The sequence below is a fragment of the Haliotis cracherodii genome, unplaced genomic scaffold (assembly GCF_022045235.1).
Source record: "Haliotis cracherodii isolate W230 unplaced genomic scaffold, xgHalCrac1.p SCAF_6, whole genome shotgun sequence".
NCBI classification, from domain to species: Eukaryota; Metazoa; Mollusca; class Gastropoda; order Lepetellida; family Haliotidae; genus Haliotis; species Haliotis cracherodii.
The window spans coordinates 24,155,889-24,171,772 of NW_027266319.1; the positions used below are offsets into that span (position 1 = coordinate 24,155,889).

Sequence of the window (15,884 nt, forward strand, 5' to 3'; positions counted from 1 at the left end):
TGGTGGTAGTAGTAGTAGTAGTAGGAGTAGTAATAGTAGTGGTTGTTGTGTTGGTGACGCTGGTGGTAGTAGTAGCAGTAGTAGTAGCAGTAGTAGTAGTAGTAGTAGTAGTAGTAGAAGTAGTAGTAGTAGTAGTGTCATTGTCGGTGTGACGGTGGTGGTAGTAGTAGTAGGAGGAGTAGTAATAGTAGTGGTTGTAGTGTTGGTGACGCTGGTGGTAGTAGTAGCAGTAGTAGTAGTAGCATCAGTAGTAGTAGTAGTAGTAGTAGTAGTAGCAGTAGTAGTATTGGTAGTAGTAGTAGTAGTAGTAGTAGTAGCAGTAGTAGTAGCAGTAGTAGTAGTAGTAGTAGTAGTGTCATTGACGGTGTGACGCTGGTGGTAGTAGTAGCAGTAGTAGTAGTAGCAGCAGCAGCAGTAGTAGTAGTAGTAGTAGTAGTAGTAGTAGTAGTAGTGGTGGTGGTGGTAGTAGTTGCAGCCATAATACTGGCAGTAGATATACTTTAAGACTGTGTGTGATTATGATAGATCAAGAGATGAAAACATCGTTTTCACTGCCAATTATCTCACATTTATTCGCGTTGGGCAGCTTCCACCAAAGGGAGAATACAGTACTATCGCTTAAAACCAGTGTGACCTAAATGTGGCTTACCATACTTGGCTTTATACTACTGATCCTCACGCAAACACTGTACATCAACAGTAGACCTATAGTCTATAATAGTGTCATTCCAGGAAGGCGGAAACAAGTTAGGCCTTGATTCATCATTCAACCAATCAACAGAGCGAGACCGCGCGCACTCCAGTACTGCGCGCTTATACATAACATAGTAGCACGGAATATAAAACCCTGTAGTACGCCGAGTTTTCCTCAAACGGAATGTGTCATCTCACCCAGTTGGGCTAGTTTCACACTGAGTGAGAGCGCCCATGTAATTCACGGGGGATTCTTTTAATATTTCCCAAGTAATGATTATCGAGGGTTGTTTGCAGCCAGCCTCTATGTACGTGGATGGGGATAGCTGCACAGTTGAGATGACAGAGCCTGTACCCGGAGATTACGGATTTAACATCACAGGCTGTGCAGAAGACGATGACAGGTAATACATTATCTATATAATATGTGTTTAAAAATATGTCGGTTTCCAAATAATACCATTTTCATATCTAAAGTGAGTGAATGTTGAGTGAGTATGGTTTTACCCCGCTTTTAGCAATATTCCAGCAATATCACGGCGGGGGACACCAGAAATGGGTATTATATTGTGCCCATGTCGGGAACAGAACCCGGGTCTTCGGCGTGACGAGTGAACGCTTTAACCACTGGGCTACCCGACCGGAAAGAGGGGTTAACCAGTGTAAGAAAGTGTTATATTTGCTCACAGATATGCTTGATGATCTAATAGCCAGGCGTTAGTATTCTTTCTTTATAAATTGTTTCAGTTGTAAGTTGATGCACTCCAGCATGGCTGAATGTAGCTCACATATCCATTACAGTGTGGTTTGAATGTAAATGTCATGTTGAAAAGGAGTGAAAATGTTTTGCACAGTGTTTTGCTTGAGTATAAGCAATAATACAGTAAACTACGGTTATAACGAACACGCTTATAACGAACTGAAGGATATAACGAACTCATTTTTTGGTCCCGACCATTTGCTGTAGTCATGCTGTATATGTACTTATAACGAACTACGGTTATAACGAACTAAAATTAGTAGTCCCTTTGAGTTCGTTATAACCGTAGTTGATTGTGCAGTGTACCGGTAGATTTAGAAAAACCCATCATGTATAAATATGTCATGACAATTCTATTTTGCAAAACGGCGTGTACTCATACTGGATCCTGTCCTTGTTTCCAATGTGAATATATAAAATAATGTATAAGATTCGAAATGTATTCTTTTCCTCTTTCCTATAGTTCGGAATGCAAAAAACACCATGGAAACCTATATTATATATTTTTTCGGGAACAGCATTTTGTTTTTAATTTGTTGCATTTTGTTTTGTTTTGTTGGCTTAGTTAAGGTTACTAGTATTTGAGACATTATTTTAAATGCTATTTTAATATAATGAAGTCTGCGCCAGTCAAGCATCTGCTACAAGAATGCCGGAATATGACTTCATGATGACCCTCCCAAGGATATTTTTGATTTCCTTGTTTCCCTTCGGTGCTGTATAAGTTACTCAACGTTTATTAGTTTCAGTCATTTATCAACCCACCCCACCTTTACGAACTTCAGAATACCCATTTAAAGAATGATGCGATCAATTATTCAAAAGAAAATGCCCACGTTTACATATATACTAACATAAAAATGTCGGGATCATGATTATTTTCGAGGATATTATTTATGAAATTGTGTGTTCGGTCTTCACCACAAACAATATCCCCAAAATATTCACGATCCTTAATATTTTTGTTCAGTATATTTGGCCTAAAAATATAATTATGAAAAGGTCATTTCACACACATCAGAGTCGAAATTCATAAAAACTGACGCGTTTATAAATCAGGCCCAGAAAGATATTGCTTATTGTTGAAAGAAGCATATTCCTGTTTCTCGTTTCTGTATAATGTAGGTTTAATGATATTGCGTGTATGTAGTTTCGTTTTGGCAATGTGTGTCTATTTGCTTGTTGTTTCACACCGCACTCAGCAATATTCCAGCTTTATGACGGCGGCCTTTATGTAATCGAGTCTGGACCAGACAATCCAGTGATTGACGTCACGATCCACGCAATTGGGAAACGAAAGACATGGATCAACCTAGTCAGAGAGTTTGACCACCCGATCCCATTAGTCGCCTCTTACGACATGCCTTTTACAGCAAGTATGGGTTGCTGTGGACCGATTCTAACCCGGATCGTCAGGGGAGGCATTGACAATATAAACGATATGTGTATTTTACTGAATTACTTTAGCAAACAAGCAAGATGTATTTCATTTATTTTATACTTAAATGGATATTTGTATTTGTAATGTCTAAATCATTTCCAACTGCAATTTTGAATTTCTTGTTTGAAGCAATAGTTGTTTGGTCGAAGCGACAATGATAATGTGTTTACTTTAATGATGATGTGCCACACAGAGTCCTAATTTCCGCGTGTGACAGGCGTTAACTGATCTAACTGTCTGGGTACGGTCGCAGGCAGTAGGTCACTAACGTCACGACTGAAACTAGTCCATTCATAATGACCCGACGTGTTCAGACAATATCGGGTGTTCCTGTATGGGTGGTAGAAGCTACCGGTGATTAATGTTGATGATGCTGAGATCTTAATGCATCTGACCTGCATGTGAGCTGACTGATCTAGTGTAATACCATACTCCTTCCATAAATATTTACACTCGTACAACCTCAATCATGGTTTGTTGAACAATTTTTCAGTCTCTGCTTCAAGACATACCATGTTTCACTGGTTCAAGACATACCATGTTTCACTGGTTCAAGACATACCATGTTTCATTGGTTCAAGACATACCATGTTTCACTGCTTCAAGACATACCATGTTTCATTGGTTCAAGACATACCATGTTTCATTGGTTCAAGACATACCATGTTTCATTGGTTCAAGACATACCATGTTTCACTGGTTCAAGACATACCATGTTTCACTGCTTCAAGCAAGACATACCATGTTTCACTGGTTCAAGACATACCATGTTTCACTGCCTCAAGCAAGACATACCATGATTCACTGCTTCAAGCAAGACATACCATGTTTTTCACTGCTTCAAGACATACCATGTTTCACTGCTTCAAGAGACACACACACACTCACTCACTCACACACACACACACACACACACAAATGACCTTCAATACTACCAACCTACCTACCTCCTTCTCTCTTTCTCCTTCCTCTACCTTCCCCCTCTCTCCCTCTAGTCACCTCCCTGTCCTCCTCTCTCTCTCCAAGTCCCTCTACCTTTCCCAATCTCTCTACCCCCCAGACCCCCCCCCCCCCCCCCCCCCCCCTCGCCTCTCTCGCAGTATCGCTACCTCTCTCTCTCACCACAAATCAAATATTTATCAAATAGGAAGAGAGAAACAAAATCAGCCTTTCGCTCATCGGGGATTTTCACCGACGAAAAAAACACCTTTTTGAACGCGTTGTAAATATTACATTATCTTATCTTGTCTCATGCTAATGACAAGGGATAAATGAATAATTACGACACGTTTACAATGTAACATCCTGTTACGAGACGAGTCGGCGTGATTGCTTATCTTTGTCATGTGCTCTATATAGACGCGAAGTGAAGCACGTCGTGCGGGTGATACCCATATTAGTCATACGCCCACTTGCTGTGCGAACAAAGTGGAGACTAATTAAACTAAATATCAGAGTATACCCTTAGAAGCTAAATGTAAACAATAATCGGAGTTAAAGTAAGCCAATTACCAATCTGAGGTAAGTGTGAGGCGAAATGGGGTTTAACGTCGCGCCCGGGATTATTGCACTTCTGTATAATATGTGCATGTACGTATGTGTGTGGCTGCTTGTTCTATTTCGGACTAATGCCGATTGTATGGTGCTAGTCCACTGTGACACCATGACACAGTTTAACATGAATACACCACGCAGTCACAGTATTCTGACTCCAAACCGACCAGTCCTTGTTTAGCCCCTTAATGCCGAGCGCCAGGCAAGGTAACAACAAGTACCATCTTTTCACGTCTTTCGATATGACGCGGCCGGGGAACGAACCCTGTACCTTCCGCTCTCCGGGCCAACGCTCTATCACTAGACAACAGAGGCATCAATTTGAGTAAAGACTAAGCGTTAACACAAGTTATGTTGCCTTTACTCATTTTAGTGGGAAATCATGGTATTGCTGTACATAAGGACATACATTGTGGTCTCCCTGACATCTCTCTTGAACATGGAGGGGTTGAGGAGCACAGTAAGTGCTTGCTGAAGGTGATCTCTTCAATAGGACTCGTCTCTGTATGCGGTCATGGTCTGTATCTGATCTGTAAGCTGAGAAGTTGTTTCTATGTGTCAGCTGACTGATATATATATCCTTACACCCTGCTTAATGTTTTGTCGAAGTCAGAGTGAATCATTCCACTGCACAAAAAAATGTATAAGGTAATTAGTTGTATGTTGGAGCAATGTCACGTGACAAAGTTGTAGCGTAATGTGACTGAGCAGATACGCCTAATGCAGATGTGGTATGCACACATAAATTAAATATACTACAATACAAGAGTTTTCAAGATTCATTCACTCTTGAATTAGGTATTCCAATTTTTCGATCAAATCCAATTTCCAAGAGTTTACTTTCTTTTACCGGGCAGTTTATTTTATAGAATATGCACATCACTACGCTTATAACGCGAGCGGGGCAATTCTTTTATAGTCAAAGCTTCATGACAATACTAAGGGGCACGGGTGGCCCAGTCGTCTAAGGCGCCGCAATTCGCTATGCAGAGTTGCGTCCCTTGGTCACGCCAGAAACCTATGATTGTGGGTTCGAATCCCGGTTCGCCTTGATTATGTTTCTAGGTTTGTCAGGACCATACCCGTGCTCGTGGGTTTCGCCGAAGTGGTAAACGTCTGAGACCTGCATCACTTCGGGCTTTCCTCCCACATCAAGCTGGCACGCCGTGATATAACTCATTCACTCATGCCAACACATTTAATGACAAAGATTAAAAGATTGGTGTTTATCAAACAGATTACTCCCTGCGTGCTGTAACTTTCGAAATCAGCACAATAACCCTGCGTTATCGTTTCCCGTGCCTCTTAACGTCGTTATACGCACATGTACATAGGCTATGTTTCTTTCCGTTAGACAGGTGGATAAAGGGTGCTAAGTCTACAGATAAAATCCTTTCCGCCTTAGTGTGTATACGTCCGTTATTTCAGTTTCCATCCAAGCGCGAGTTTCTCCAGGTGAGCTGTGTTAACCGTGCTAATCAAGTAAAACAAAGACAAAAGTAAAACAAAGCTAACCAAGAAAAACAAAGACAAAAGTAAAACAAAGCTAACCAAGAAAAACAAGGACAAAAGTAAAACAAAGCTAACCAAGAAAAACAAAGACAAAAGTAAACCAAAGCTAACCAAGAAAAACAAGGACAAAAGTAAACCAAAGCTAACCAAGAAAAACAAGGACAAAAGTAAAACAAAGCTAACCAAGAAAAACAAGGACAAAAGTAAAACAAAGCTAACCAAGAAAAACAAAGACAAAAGTAAACCAAAGCTAACCAAGAAAAACAAAGACAAATGTAAAACAAAGCTAACCAAGAAAAACAAGGACAAAAGTAAACCAAAGCTAACCAAGAAAAACAAGGACAAAAGTAAACCAAAGCTAACCGAGTAAAATAAAGACAAAAAAGTTATACACAGACAACAGTACAACAAAGACAAATGTAAAACAAAGCTAACCAAGTAAAACAAAGACAAATGTAAAACAAAGCTAACCAAGTAAAACAATGACAAAAGTAAACCAAAGACAAAAATAGAACAAAGGCTAATTTAAAAACAAAGCTAACACAGTAAAACAAAGCCAAAGGTAAAACAAAGACAAGGAAGACTAAACGTAAAACAAAGCATACCAAGTTAGTCAAGAAAGGCAAATGTAAAAAAAGGTTAATATAGGTAAAAACAAAGCTAACACAGTAAAACAAAGCCAAAGGTAAAACAAAGACAAGGAAGACTAAACGTAAAACAAAGCATACCAAGTTAGTCAAGAAAGGCAAATGTAAAAAAAGGTTAATATAGGTAAAAACAAAGCTAACACAGTAAATCAAAGACAAAGGTAAAACAAAGACAAGGAAGACTAAACGTAAAACAAAGCATACCAAGTTAGTCAAGAAAGGCAAATGTAAAAAAAGGTTAATATAGGTAAAAACACAGCTAACACAGTAAAACAAAGCCAAAGGTAAAACAAAGACAAGGAAGACTAAACGTAAAACAAAGCATACCAAGTTAGTCAAGAAAGGCAAATGTAAAAAAAGGTTAATATAGGTAAAAACACAGCTAACACAGTAAATCAAAGACAAAGGTAAAACAACTGTCCAATAATACGTTGTTGTTTCTTATAAACTTCGGAATTTTACACCCATGACAAACTGGCAAAAATATAATGAAATTGTGTTTCATTTCAATAAAAATAACAATTGCGAAAATAACATGATAAAAGATACAAAATATTAAACATGTGATGAGAAACGAGAAATTTATTTTCTGTGGTCTATCAGGGAAAAGGACACAGGAAGAAGACGTTATGCCTCCAAACCGCCATATATGACATAGGGACAGTTTGGATAATCTGTTTGGAAATGTTTGTATGGATCCCATAAGGTATGTCATGAAGAAAAAAGAGGGACACCCGTCTCTGATTATGATAATGGGTTTTCCAGGCTCGTTAAGTATTCTATTTGTGTTAAATAGTATGCATCACTCATGAATATTTCAACTTTGACAAAAATAACAACCACAACGATGTCCTCTTTAAACTCGCTCACCATGGAACCATTTGATGATTCAACAAAGGATGTTTATCGGAAATAACACATTTATCTAATAGAGTGACCGGTTTTATGGTATTTGATATTGATCCTGTTTGAATATAAAATAACATCAGCGAGGCTGTTCCTTTAATATTCTACGCTCTGAACTTTGGACCAACATTAGTCACACTTCCTGTCGAGACGTGATACACAACACCATACGCCAACATGAAATATGTCTTTCACTAATCGTTACTTCGAATATTCACACACTGGTTAAGCAGCACGCCGTCAGAACGATGAGTCAAGTACTCTAAGTAAGTATAATTATACACATTGATGTTTATAAGTCATGGAATTCTTCATCAGAACATGACAAGCATTCGCGTATGGATTTACCTATTTAGGACTGAGGGAAATTCTAGGGGAGTCCCCTAATGTGCCCGCTACATTTTGGTCACCGCGTTTGGTAGCGGGCGGTGTGTGTGTGTGTGGGGGGGGGGTGGGGGTGGGGGGGGGGGGGGGGGGGGGCACAAAATACGAGCTATGATATGGCCCCTATAGAACCCTATTTAACCCACAGATGCTGTATAACAATTTAGGAAATGGGCAAATTATTTAGAAATCGGTGTCAGTGACGCCATATCACACGTGTTCGTATAAGAATTATATTTAATCATTTTAACACTTGAGTGTTTTGGACTAAGGACAACAATAAATATACAGGTTAAACCAAAACGTATATAAAACTGATTTCAGGGGTTTTCGGGGGAGCGTTTTTAAATACTTAAACATGAACAAGTCTTTGACCCAATCTGATTAACTTTGAAGAAGAAAAGGATACAAGCCTGCGGTAAACATATCTTCTAGGTCAAGGACTGGCTCTTAGTTCAAAGATAACAAAAGTCTTCCCGAAAACTTCTTAAATCAGCTTTGTTGATACATTTTGGCGTTACCTCATCGAAAATAATTGCCCTTTCGCTTATTTTCTTGCAAAACGTGTATCCATACACATGTCACTAGTTAAAAGCTTGTCAGCTTTTTTTAACATATCTGACTATTTACACAACATTTCCAAGTTTTCCATAACTTAGACAACTTAGATTTTTTCAAGGCCCATCCTTTATACTATACCTCATCCTTTAGGAACAGCTTCACGATGCACTGTAAGAGGCGACGATGCTTGTGGATAGGGGCGACTAACGGGATCGGGTGGTCAGGCTCGCTGACTTCATGGTTGATGCATGTCATCTTATCCCAATTGTGTAGATCGATGCTCATGATGTCAATCACAAGATTGTCTGGTCTAGACTCGATAATATGTAGACCGCCATCATATAGCTGGACTATTGCATATTGTGGCGTCAAAAAACAAACTAACAAACAGACAGAACGGCTTCGAGATGTTGGGCGGAAGCATCGCGGCCGTTTCAAAGTATTTCAGTCTAGTCCAATACCACGATGATAGGCGCATCAGGGGATGTTGTTTCGATGCAATGGTGACTTGATATACTTCGGTAAATAGTAGCGTAACAAAAAACATTTTCGGAATATATTAAAATGTTAATAATTAATAATTGATAACTTCAAAATCATCTTTTTCTTCACTGACAAGACAAGATTCCAATAGTCACCATATGTTTGGTTATGGATATTAACCATAGACCCGTTATTAGACCACCTTATGAAATCCAACCAAAGGGTCAAATCGTTTTGGCAAGGAAGTAGATAATGTCTTATGGCATCTTACGGTTGTAAAAACGTTGAATCTTAATGTAATTAAGATGCTTAAAGAATTGTTTTCCAATATATTTCAGTCATGTGTACGAGGAAACCTACACAGATACATTGTAGTGAGTAAGTGAGTCTTTCAACAGTATCGCAGTACTGGTATAAAGCGGAAAGAAAGCCGATGCTCAAAGTAACGTATGCAGCTGAAATCAACCACTTTGATCTCATGGTGTTGTCTCCCATTTGCTAACCTATTTACACTGAGGCGCGATTAAAGCAATTTAACCTCCACATGCAAAGTTTTTGCGAACAAAAATAATAAATTCATAAAAATATGGTAAAAGATTATTTGTTCTCAGATTTTAGTCCCCCCAAAAACCAGACTGGTCCCAGGATGTCTTGAAAGAACACTGTTTGGTTCCTTCTTTGTGTGTTCTGAAGGAGTATGCGAGTGAGTATTGTTTTACGCCGCTATAGCATTATTCCAGCAACATCACGGCTTCAAACATTGTACCCTTGTGGGGAATAGAGCCCGGGTCTTCGGTGTGACACGCGAACGCTTTAACCACGGAATAATAGGTGAGGTGAAGTGAGGTGAAATGGGGTTAAACGTTGTCGCGTCCAAGATTTTTGCACTCATATAGGATGGATGCACGTGTGTGTGTGTGTGTGTGTGTGTGTGTGTGTGTGTGCCTGCTTGTACTAGTCCGGACTGATGCCGAATCATAGTGCTAGCTCACTGAGATACCATGCCGCAGTTTAACATGAATACCCCACTCAGACATTGACTCCGAGCCAGTGTAACAACAAGTACCATCTTTTAACGTCTTTTGGTATGACGCGGGCGGGGATCGAACCCCGGACCTTCCGCTCTCCGGGCGGACGCTCTACCACTAGACCACGGAGGCGGTCTGTAAGAATAATAAATGTCGGGTCCCCCATAGCCATGTTTAGCCACACATGTGCTGTTCAACATCGGGTAGACACCCAAAAAAACATACACTTGTAGTCTATGAAATATGTCATTCCGGAATACCTTTTCCCCTCCATACCATTTTTGCCTGATGCTGATTTCATGGACTGGGGAATAGAGCTGGCTAGACTTGCTCTTATATGTTTTATGTTTTCATGAAATACATTTTTTTTCAAAGTCTTGGTGTAGATACCCAACTCGATAACCACCCACAAAATTCAGCTGTAATTATAGGAACTGATATCGTATGCACCAGTTACACCTAACCTTTCTCCAAGGCTGTACTAAATTGAATGAGTAAGTGAGGGAGTTGGGGTTAACGCAATCGGGGCGAACCGGGATTCGAATCCACAATCATAGATTTCTGGAGTGCCCAAGGTACGCAACTCTGCACAGCGAATCGCGGCACCTTAGACGACTGGGCCACCCGTGCCCCCCTGTGCTGAATTGGAAGTCCATGGGAGTATAGTAATTCTATCCTGGAAACAGGCAAGTTTACATAAGCCGACAGTCCCCTTTCATGGGGATAACTTGTCATTATTTTAAATATAATATAGAAATGATGATTAAAACTAATAACTACTGCCGCAAAGACCAGTGCAAGCCAGCACGTGCGGGTTAGAACACGTTCACAGTCACCTATACTTGTATGGGGCGATTTTGTTGATTTAGGTAGATAAGCGCGGTTAAATCTAATGGTAACCTAGCTCTACATTGAAAATACAATATGTTTATCTCCATTCTACCATGACTAAATGAAACGCGAACTCTTTGATGTTCGCAAATATATTAAGTGAAGCGGCATAGGTTCAGTCCAGTGTTTTGAGTGTTTGTCGATCTGAATTACGGAATCACCGACAACAGCCTTTAACAAAATATGGCGCTGTATATGCTCAAGCAGTTTGTTTACACCGTAGTACTTTACTCGAACATATAACAGGCACTGAGAGCACGGCCACTTGGTATAACATGAGGTGGGCATCCCCAAAAGGACACTAAGTAAGCTATGCAAAGCTTTCGTTCTACACCGCACGTCACCATTATGACGCAAAAGACGTCACAGTCGTATATAGAAAAGTGCCAAATTCCAAGCTCTCTGTTGTTACCAAAACTAAAATATAGTCTCTTTGTAGATTGCCATCATGTTTTCAGAACGAAATGTATTACCACACATTCTTTGAATATTGTATGTTTTATTGTACGATGAAAGACCACAGTCGTTTATTTCTTATATGACATATTAACATTTTGTACAGCCTCTTTAAGGATGTTGATAAATTTACAAGCTCTTAAAACATTTACCCGTATTAAAATAATGATGAATACCGTTATCACAAATAAATAAATGTATTTTCACAATTATCACGTTGATTATCTGCACATTTTCTCCTAATACCATTTGTCATAATTCACCAAATTTAGGGTGCGATTTCTCTGCCATTGCGTTCATTTGCGTTGTCCAGCTACATCTATGGGGAACAACTCACTCTAGACACCCGTGAAGATTCCGCGAAGGAACAGGTCTTCAGCAAGCCATGCTTGCCGTAAAAGGTGACTATGCTTGTCGTAAAAGGCGACTAACGGGATCGGATGGTCAGGCTCGCTGACTTGGTTGACAGACCGCCGTCATATAGCTGGAATATTGCTGAGTGCGGCGTTAAACAACCAACCTACCAACCAACCAAAGACACTTCCCTCCAAAAAATGACGTCGTCCAATTTACGACGTCATCAAGTTGCGAGCGCATGCATGTTCGAATCTCCAGGCATAACGTCACGATAGAACAATGTTTTATCGTGAAATAAACCACACTTCATTTTTCATTGTTCTTTGCGAGTTTATCGCGTAGCTATTTTATATATGATTGAAACATCCACGGTTCAAAGCGTTCATATTCCAGTGAACCACCACAATGTGAAATTCATTTCTTAATTGACAACCACTGATTGACCAATCAGAATCGAGTAATTTCCAAATTCATGGTACAATGTGCGTTATCGTACCCCGGCGGAGTGGGGCGCTACTCAATATCAGTCACTGGATTGTCTAATCTAGACACGATTATTTACAGGCCGACGTTATATAGGGTCTTTGAAAGGCATTTAGAAGTGATACACATAAGGAACAGATTTTATGGATGTCAACTTCTTTTTTTTGAGGTACACAACATTCGGAGTATATGCTTACTCCTTCATCAGGTGAATGAATGCTATGAGGCAGAGAGCATATAAATGTACATGTAAGGACAACAAAATTAATAAGATAACAAAAGATGGAAAATAACAAAGGGTAGAAACTAACAAGGTGATCTAACAGATGATTGGCGATGATATGTGTTAAGCAATAGACAATAGAAGCCAACACTTAACAGTGGTAGCCCTGATAGTATGGAGTGAGTGAGAATGGTTTTACGCCGCTTTTAGCAATATTCCAGCAATATCACGCCGGGGGGCACCAGAAATGGGCTTCACACATTGTGCCCATGTCGGGAATCGAACCCGGGTCTTCGGCGTGACGAGCTTTAACCACTAGGCTACCCGACCGCCACTGATAGTATGAAGGCCAGTACTGAAGTTATATAGCTGAAATTTGAGTGACAACAAGTACAAAACTGTTGAATGACTTGTCCCTAAAGGATGTTCCTGCCAAACGAACAAACAACAAATGGGCGTCACCCATTGCACCCGTGTTTGGAATCGAACCGGTGTCGACGTCGTGAAGAGTGAACACTTTAAACTTTATGTTACACTATTGAATGCGGCGTAAAACAACAAGCAAACGAACTTACAGACCGCCCAAATGCACGTACAATTGCTGACAGTCTGTGACTCATTCACTCACTCACTTCTGAATCAACACAAATTGTCATTTATTTTGTCTGTTTGAATTGCGCTATGGATATATACCCGTGTGTTGAAGTTAGTCAGTATAGTTGGTAGTGTTTCTATGACTTAAAATGACACTACAGGACTTGACATGAGTTGACATTGTCTTTATATAGATAATAAAAATAATTAAGTGCCATTAAAAAATCCAAATGAGGTGTGTTCCGTTAGATTTCCGCTCGTGTAATATTTGATATTTGATTGTCACTTTTATATATATGTATATAAGTGCCATAAAAAAATCCAAATGACGGTTGTTCCGTTAGATGTAATATTAATACACACGGAAGTTTATCAACACTTATCACTTATTACTCTACATTATATAATCTGTATAAACTTATCACTTGTCATTGAGGCAATGTGCATGCGTGTTATCAGTTTCCCCTTGCATTTGGCCGGGCGTTAAGTCTCCCACAGCTAATACATGTGACAGTACCGTGGCTCGGCCATGAACTTACAAGGGGGCACGGGTGGCCCAGTCATCTAAGGTGCCCCGATTCGTTGTGCAGAGTTGCGTCCCTTGGGCACGCCAGAAACCTATGATTGTGGGTTCGAATCCAGGTTCGCCCCGATTGTGTTTCTAGGTTTGTCACCATACCCGTACTCGTGGGTTTCGCCGAAGTGGTAAACGTCTGAGACCTGCATCACTTCGGGCTTTCCTCCCACATTAAGCTGACACGCCACAATGTAACTGTAATGCCGTTAAAAGCGGCGTTAAACCCAACTCACTCAGTCATGAACTGACAAGATTCCTCGTCACGACATCCTTAAACGAGAGTGATCATTTCCGAGTGAGAATTATGGTAATATCACAAGGGATATGATAATATAACATTGGTGTTACCGATCACCTTTGATAGGGTGGAACATTCTATGTATGTCAGCTGCAGTGACTTGCAAGTAAGCGGAGCTTTGGGCGTTTAAGCAGGTATGTGACTGTACAAACTGTCAGACACTTTCGCGACCCTAACAGTAAGTAAATTTACTTTGCTGCCTGATAAAACGGTAGTTGTTACGGTAGCGACATATGACTTGTTTACCTAAATAGTTAGTTTTATTTGTGCTAGGTGTACTTGTGTGTACTAAAGGAATCTTAAAAGTTTCATATTATATGTGTTATTGGATAACACACACACACACACAAGCACGCACACACACACACACCCACGCACGCACGCACCGCGCGCACACACAGACACACACAAACACGCACGCTCGCGCGCGCACGCACGCTCACGCACGCTCACGCACGCACACACGCACCTTTTTTAAACGTTCTGATTTAAAACATTTTTTATATTCAGGAATTTTGTAGGTGGTCGGATTCATTAATGAATATACATGTATGTCAACACAATTTATAATATTGGTGAAATATTACAACTAAATTGCATCATTGCAAAGCGCGAAGTTCCAAATAGCAAAATGCTCCACTCCTTTCCCGAAACACTGTGTCGGAGGTGCTGCACACACTGACACTCTAACATTCATAGAAACCGCTTTAGTGAAAATATACAACGTACTTAATTCATCCAATATAGTTCTGAATCATCAACATAACAAATAAACCCCAACATAAACGTTTTTTTATAACACAAAGCAAATAACCGGAAATGTTTTGTTTTTTTTACAAACAAACAAACATCCTTTCACATAATTTCCAAGTAGTGGCTCCTGCTTTCAAAGAAATCTATGTCATCTGATATGGATGCTAAAATTGCGTTTGAGGCCAAACTGATATAGACGCACATCTATTACATTATATGTAGGTAATATAAAACAAAGCCCTCTGTCGTTAGACTGTATGTCTAATAGTGCCCAGTTAGTATGTTACCATAACGACGACTGCGACGTAAGGTACATTCATCATCCCTTTTTCTTATATGCGCACATTACACGATCTCGCTCAACGATTCCAGTGTGATGAACCCGGAAGTTAGCTTTATGAATATTCATGTCGTGACGTCGAGGGGAAGCCCCAGCCACTCACATTTTGTTTTATTTTCATCCAAGGTCAAGGACGTGTCAAGCCACCATAGACATGGCGCAGGGGAAGTGTCTCTACGAGATTCCCTATAGCGTTACAAGAGAAATTATCATGTCAATGGACGCTGACAAGTCATGGGAGCATTTAGGTAAGTTGTCTTCGAATGCCTCTGCAAAAGTTAAAGTCAACGAGTGTCTCGGTTAGGCAAGATCCTTCAGAAGCTGGCTACGTCCTTGTACGAACCAATGCGGTGATTCCGTTCACATGATTGGTAGACGAAGACGCGTATGTACATAGTATGGAGATGGTAATAGGAAGTTCCTACAATCCCAAATATTACAGCTAGCGGCGATATCTACGCATCTAGTTTAATATTTATCTATATCAAGACATGTAGCTTATAGCAACGTGCTGGTAGGTTCACGAGAATAATCGTGACATTTCGCGACTGTGGAGACAGCTCTTTGACAGTTTGAATGATAGTTAATTCTGCTATGCTACACCAGCCAGTGTAATAGACAGTTTGTGACGTACAATTGGTGAGGTCATGTTATGTGAGTGTGTTTGGACAGAGACCATATAATAGATTATGGTCTCTGGTTTGGATAAAGGAATTAAGATTAATCACTTAAGGAAATTTCAAATTGTTACAATTTGTTTTGATTTTTTTCTACCCTAGTAAAAAGGGGTTGTTATATACTGTTTTATGTTTGTGAGGAATATTTGTTACGAAATCTGTAACATCTGTGAGTGTGGGTTGAACACTGCCTTGTGCTGTAGTTCAGTCATGTCGTGGGTCTGTTTAGTGTGGGAGGAAGTGGGGGCATGGGTGGCCCAGTCGTC

At 40.0% G+C, this 15,884-nt stretch overlaps 1 protein-coding gene across 2 annotated transcripts in view; it reads left to right on the forward strand.

Moving 5' to 3' along the window:
• Window positions 1-865: 865 nt before the first annotated feature.
• LOC139446092 (uncharacterized) overlaps window positions 866-15,884 on the forward strand; it is a 32,969-nt gene continuing 17,950 nt past the window's right edge. The window contains exons 1-2 of one of the 2 annotated variants that reach the window (XM_071227371.1): window positions 866-1,097; window positions 15,068-15,189. In XM_071227371.1, the coding sequence (XP_071083472.1) occupies window positions 967-1,097; window positions 15,068-15,189 (253 nt within the window). In that variant the 5' untranslated portion in view covers window positions 866-966. Of the gene's footprint in view, window positions 1,098-15,067; window positions 15,190-15,465; window positions 15,596-15,884 lie in introns of those variants that run through there. The other variant, XM_071227372.1, reaches the window with a different exon arrangement.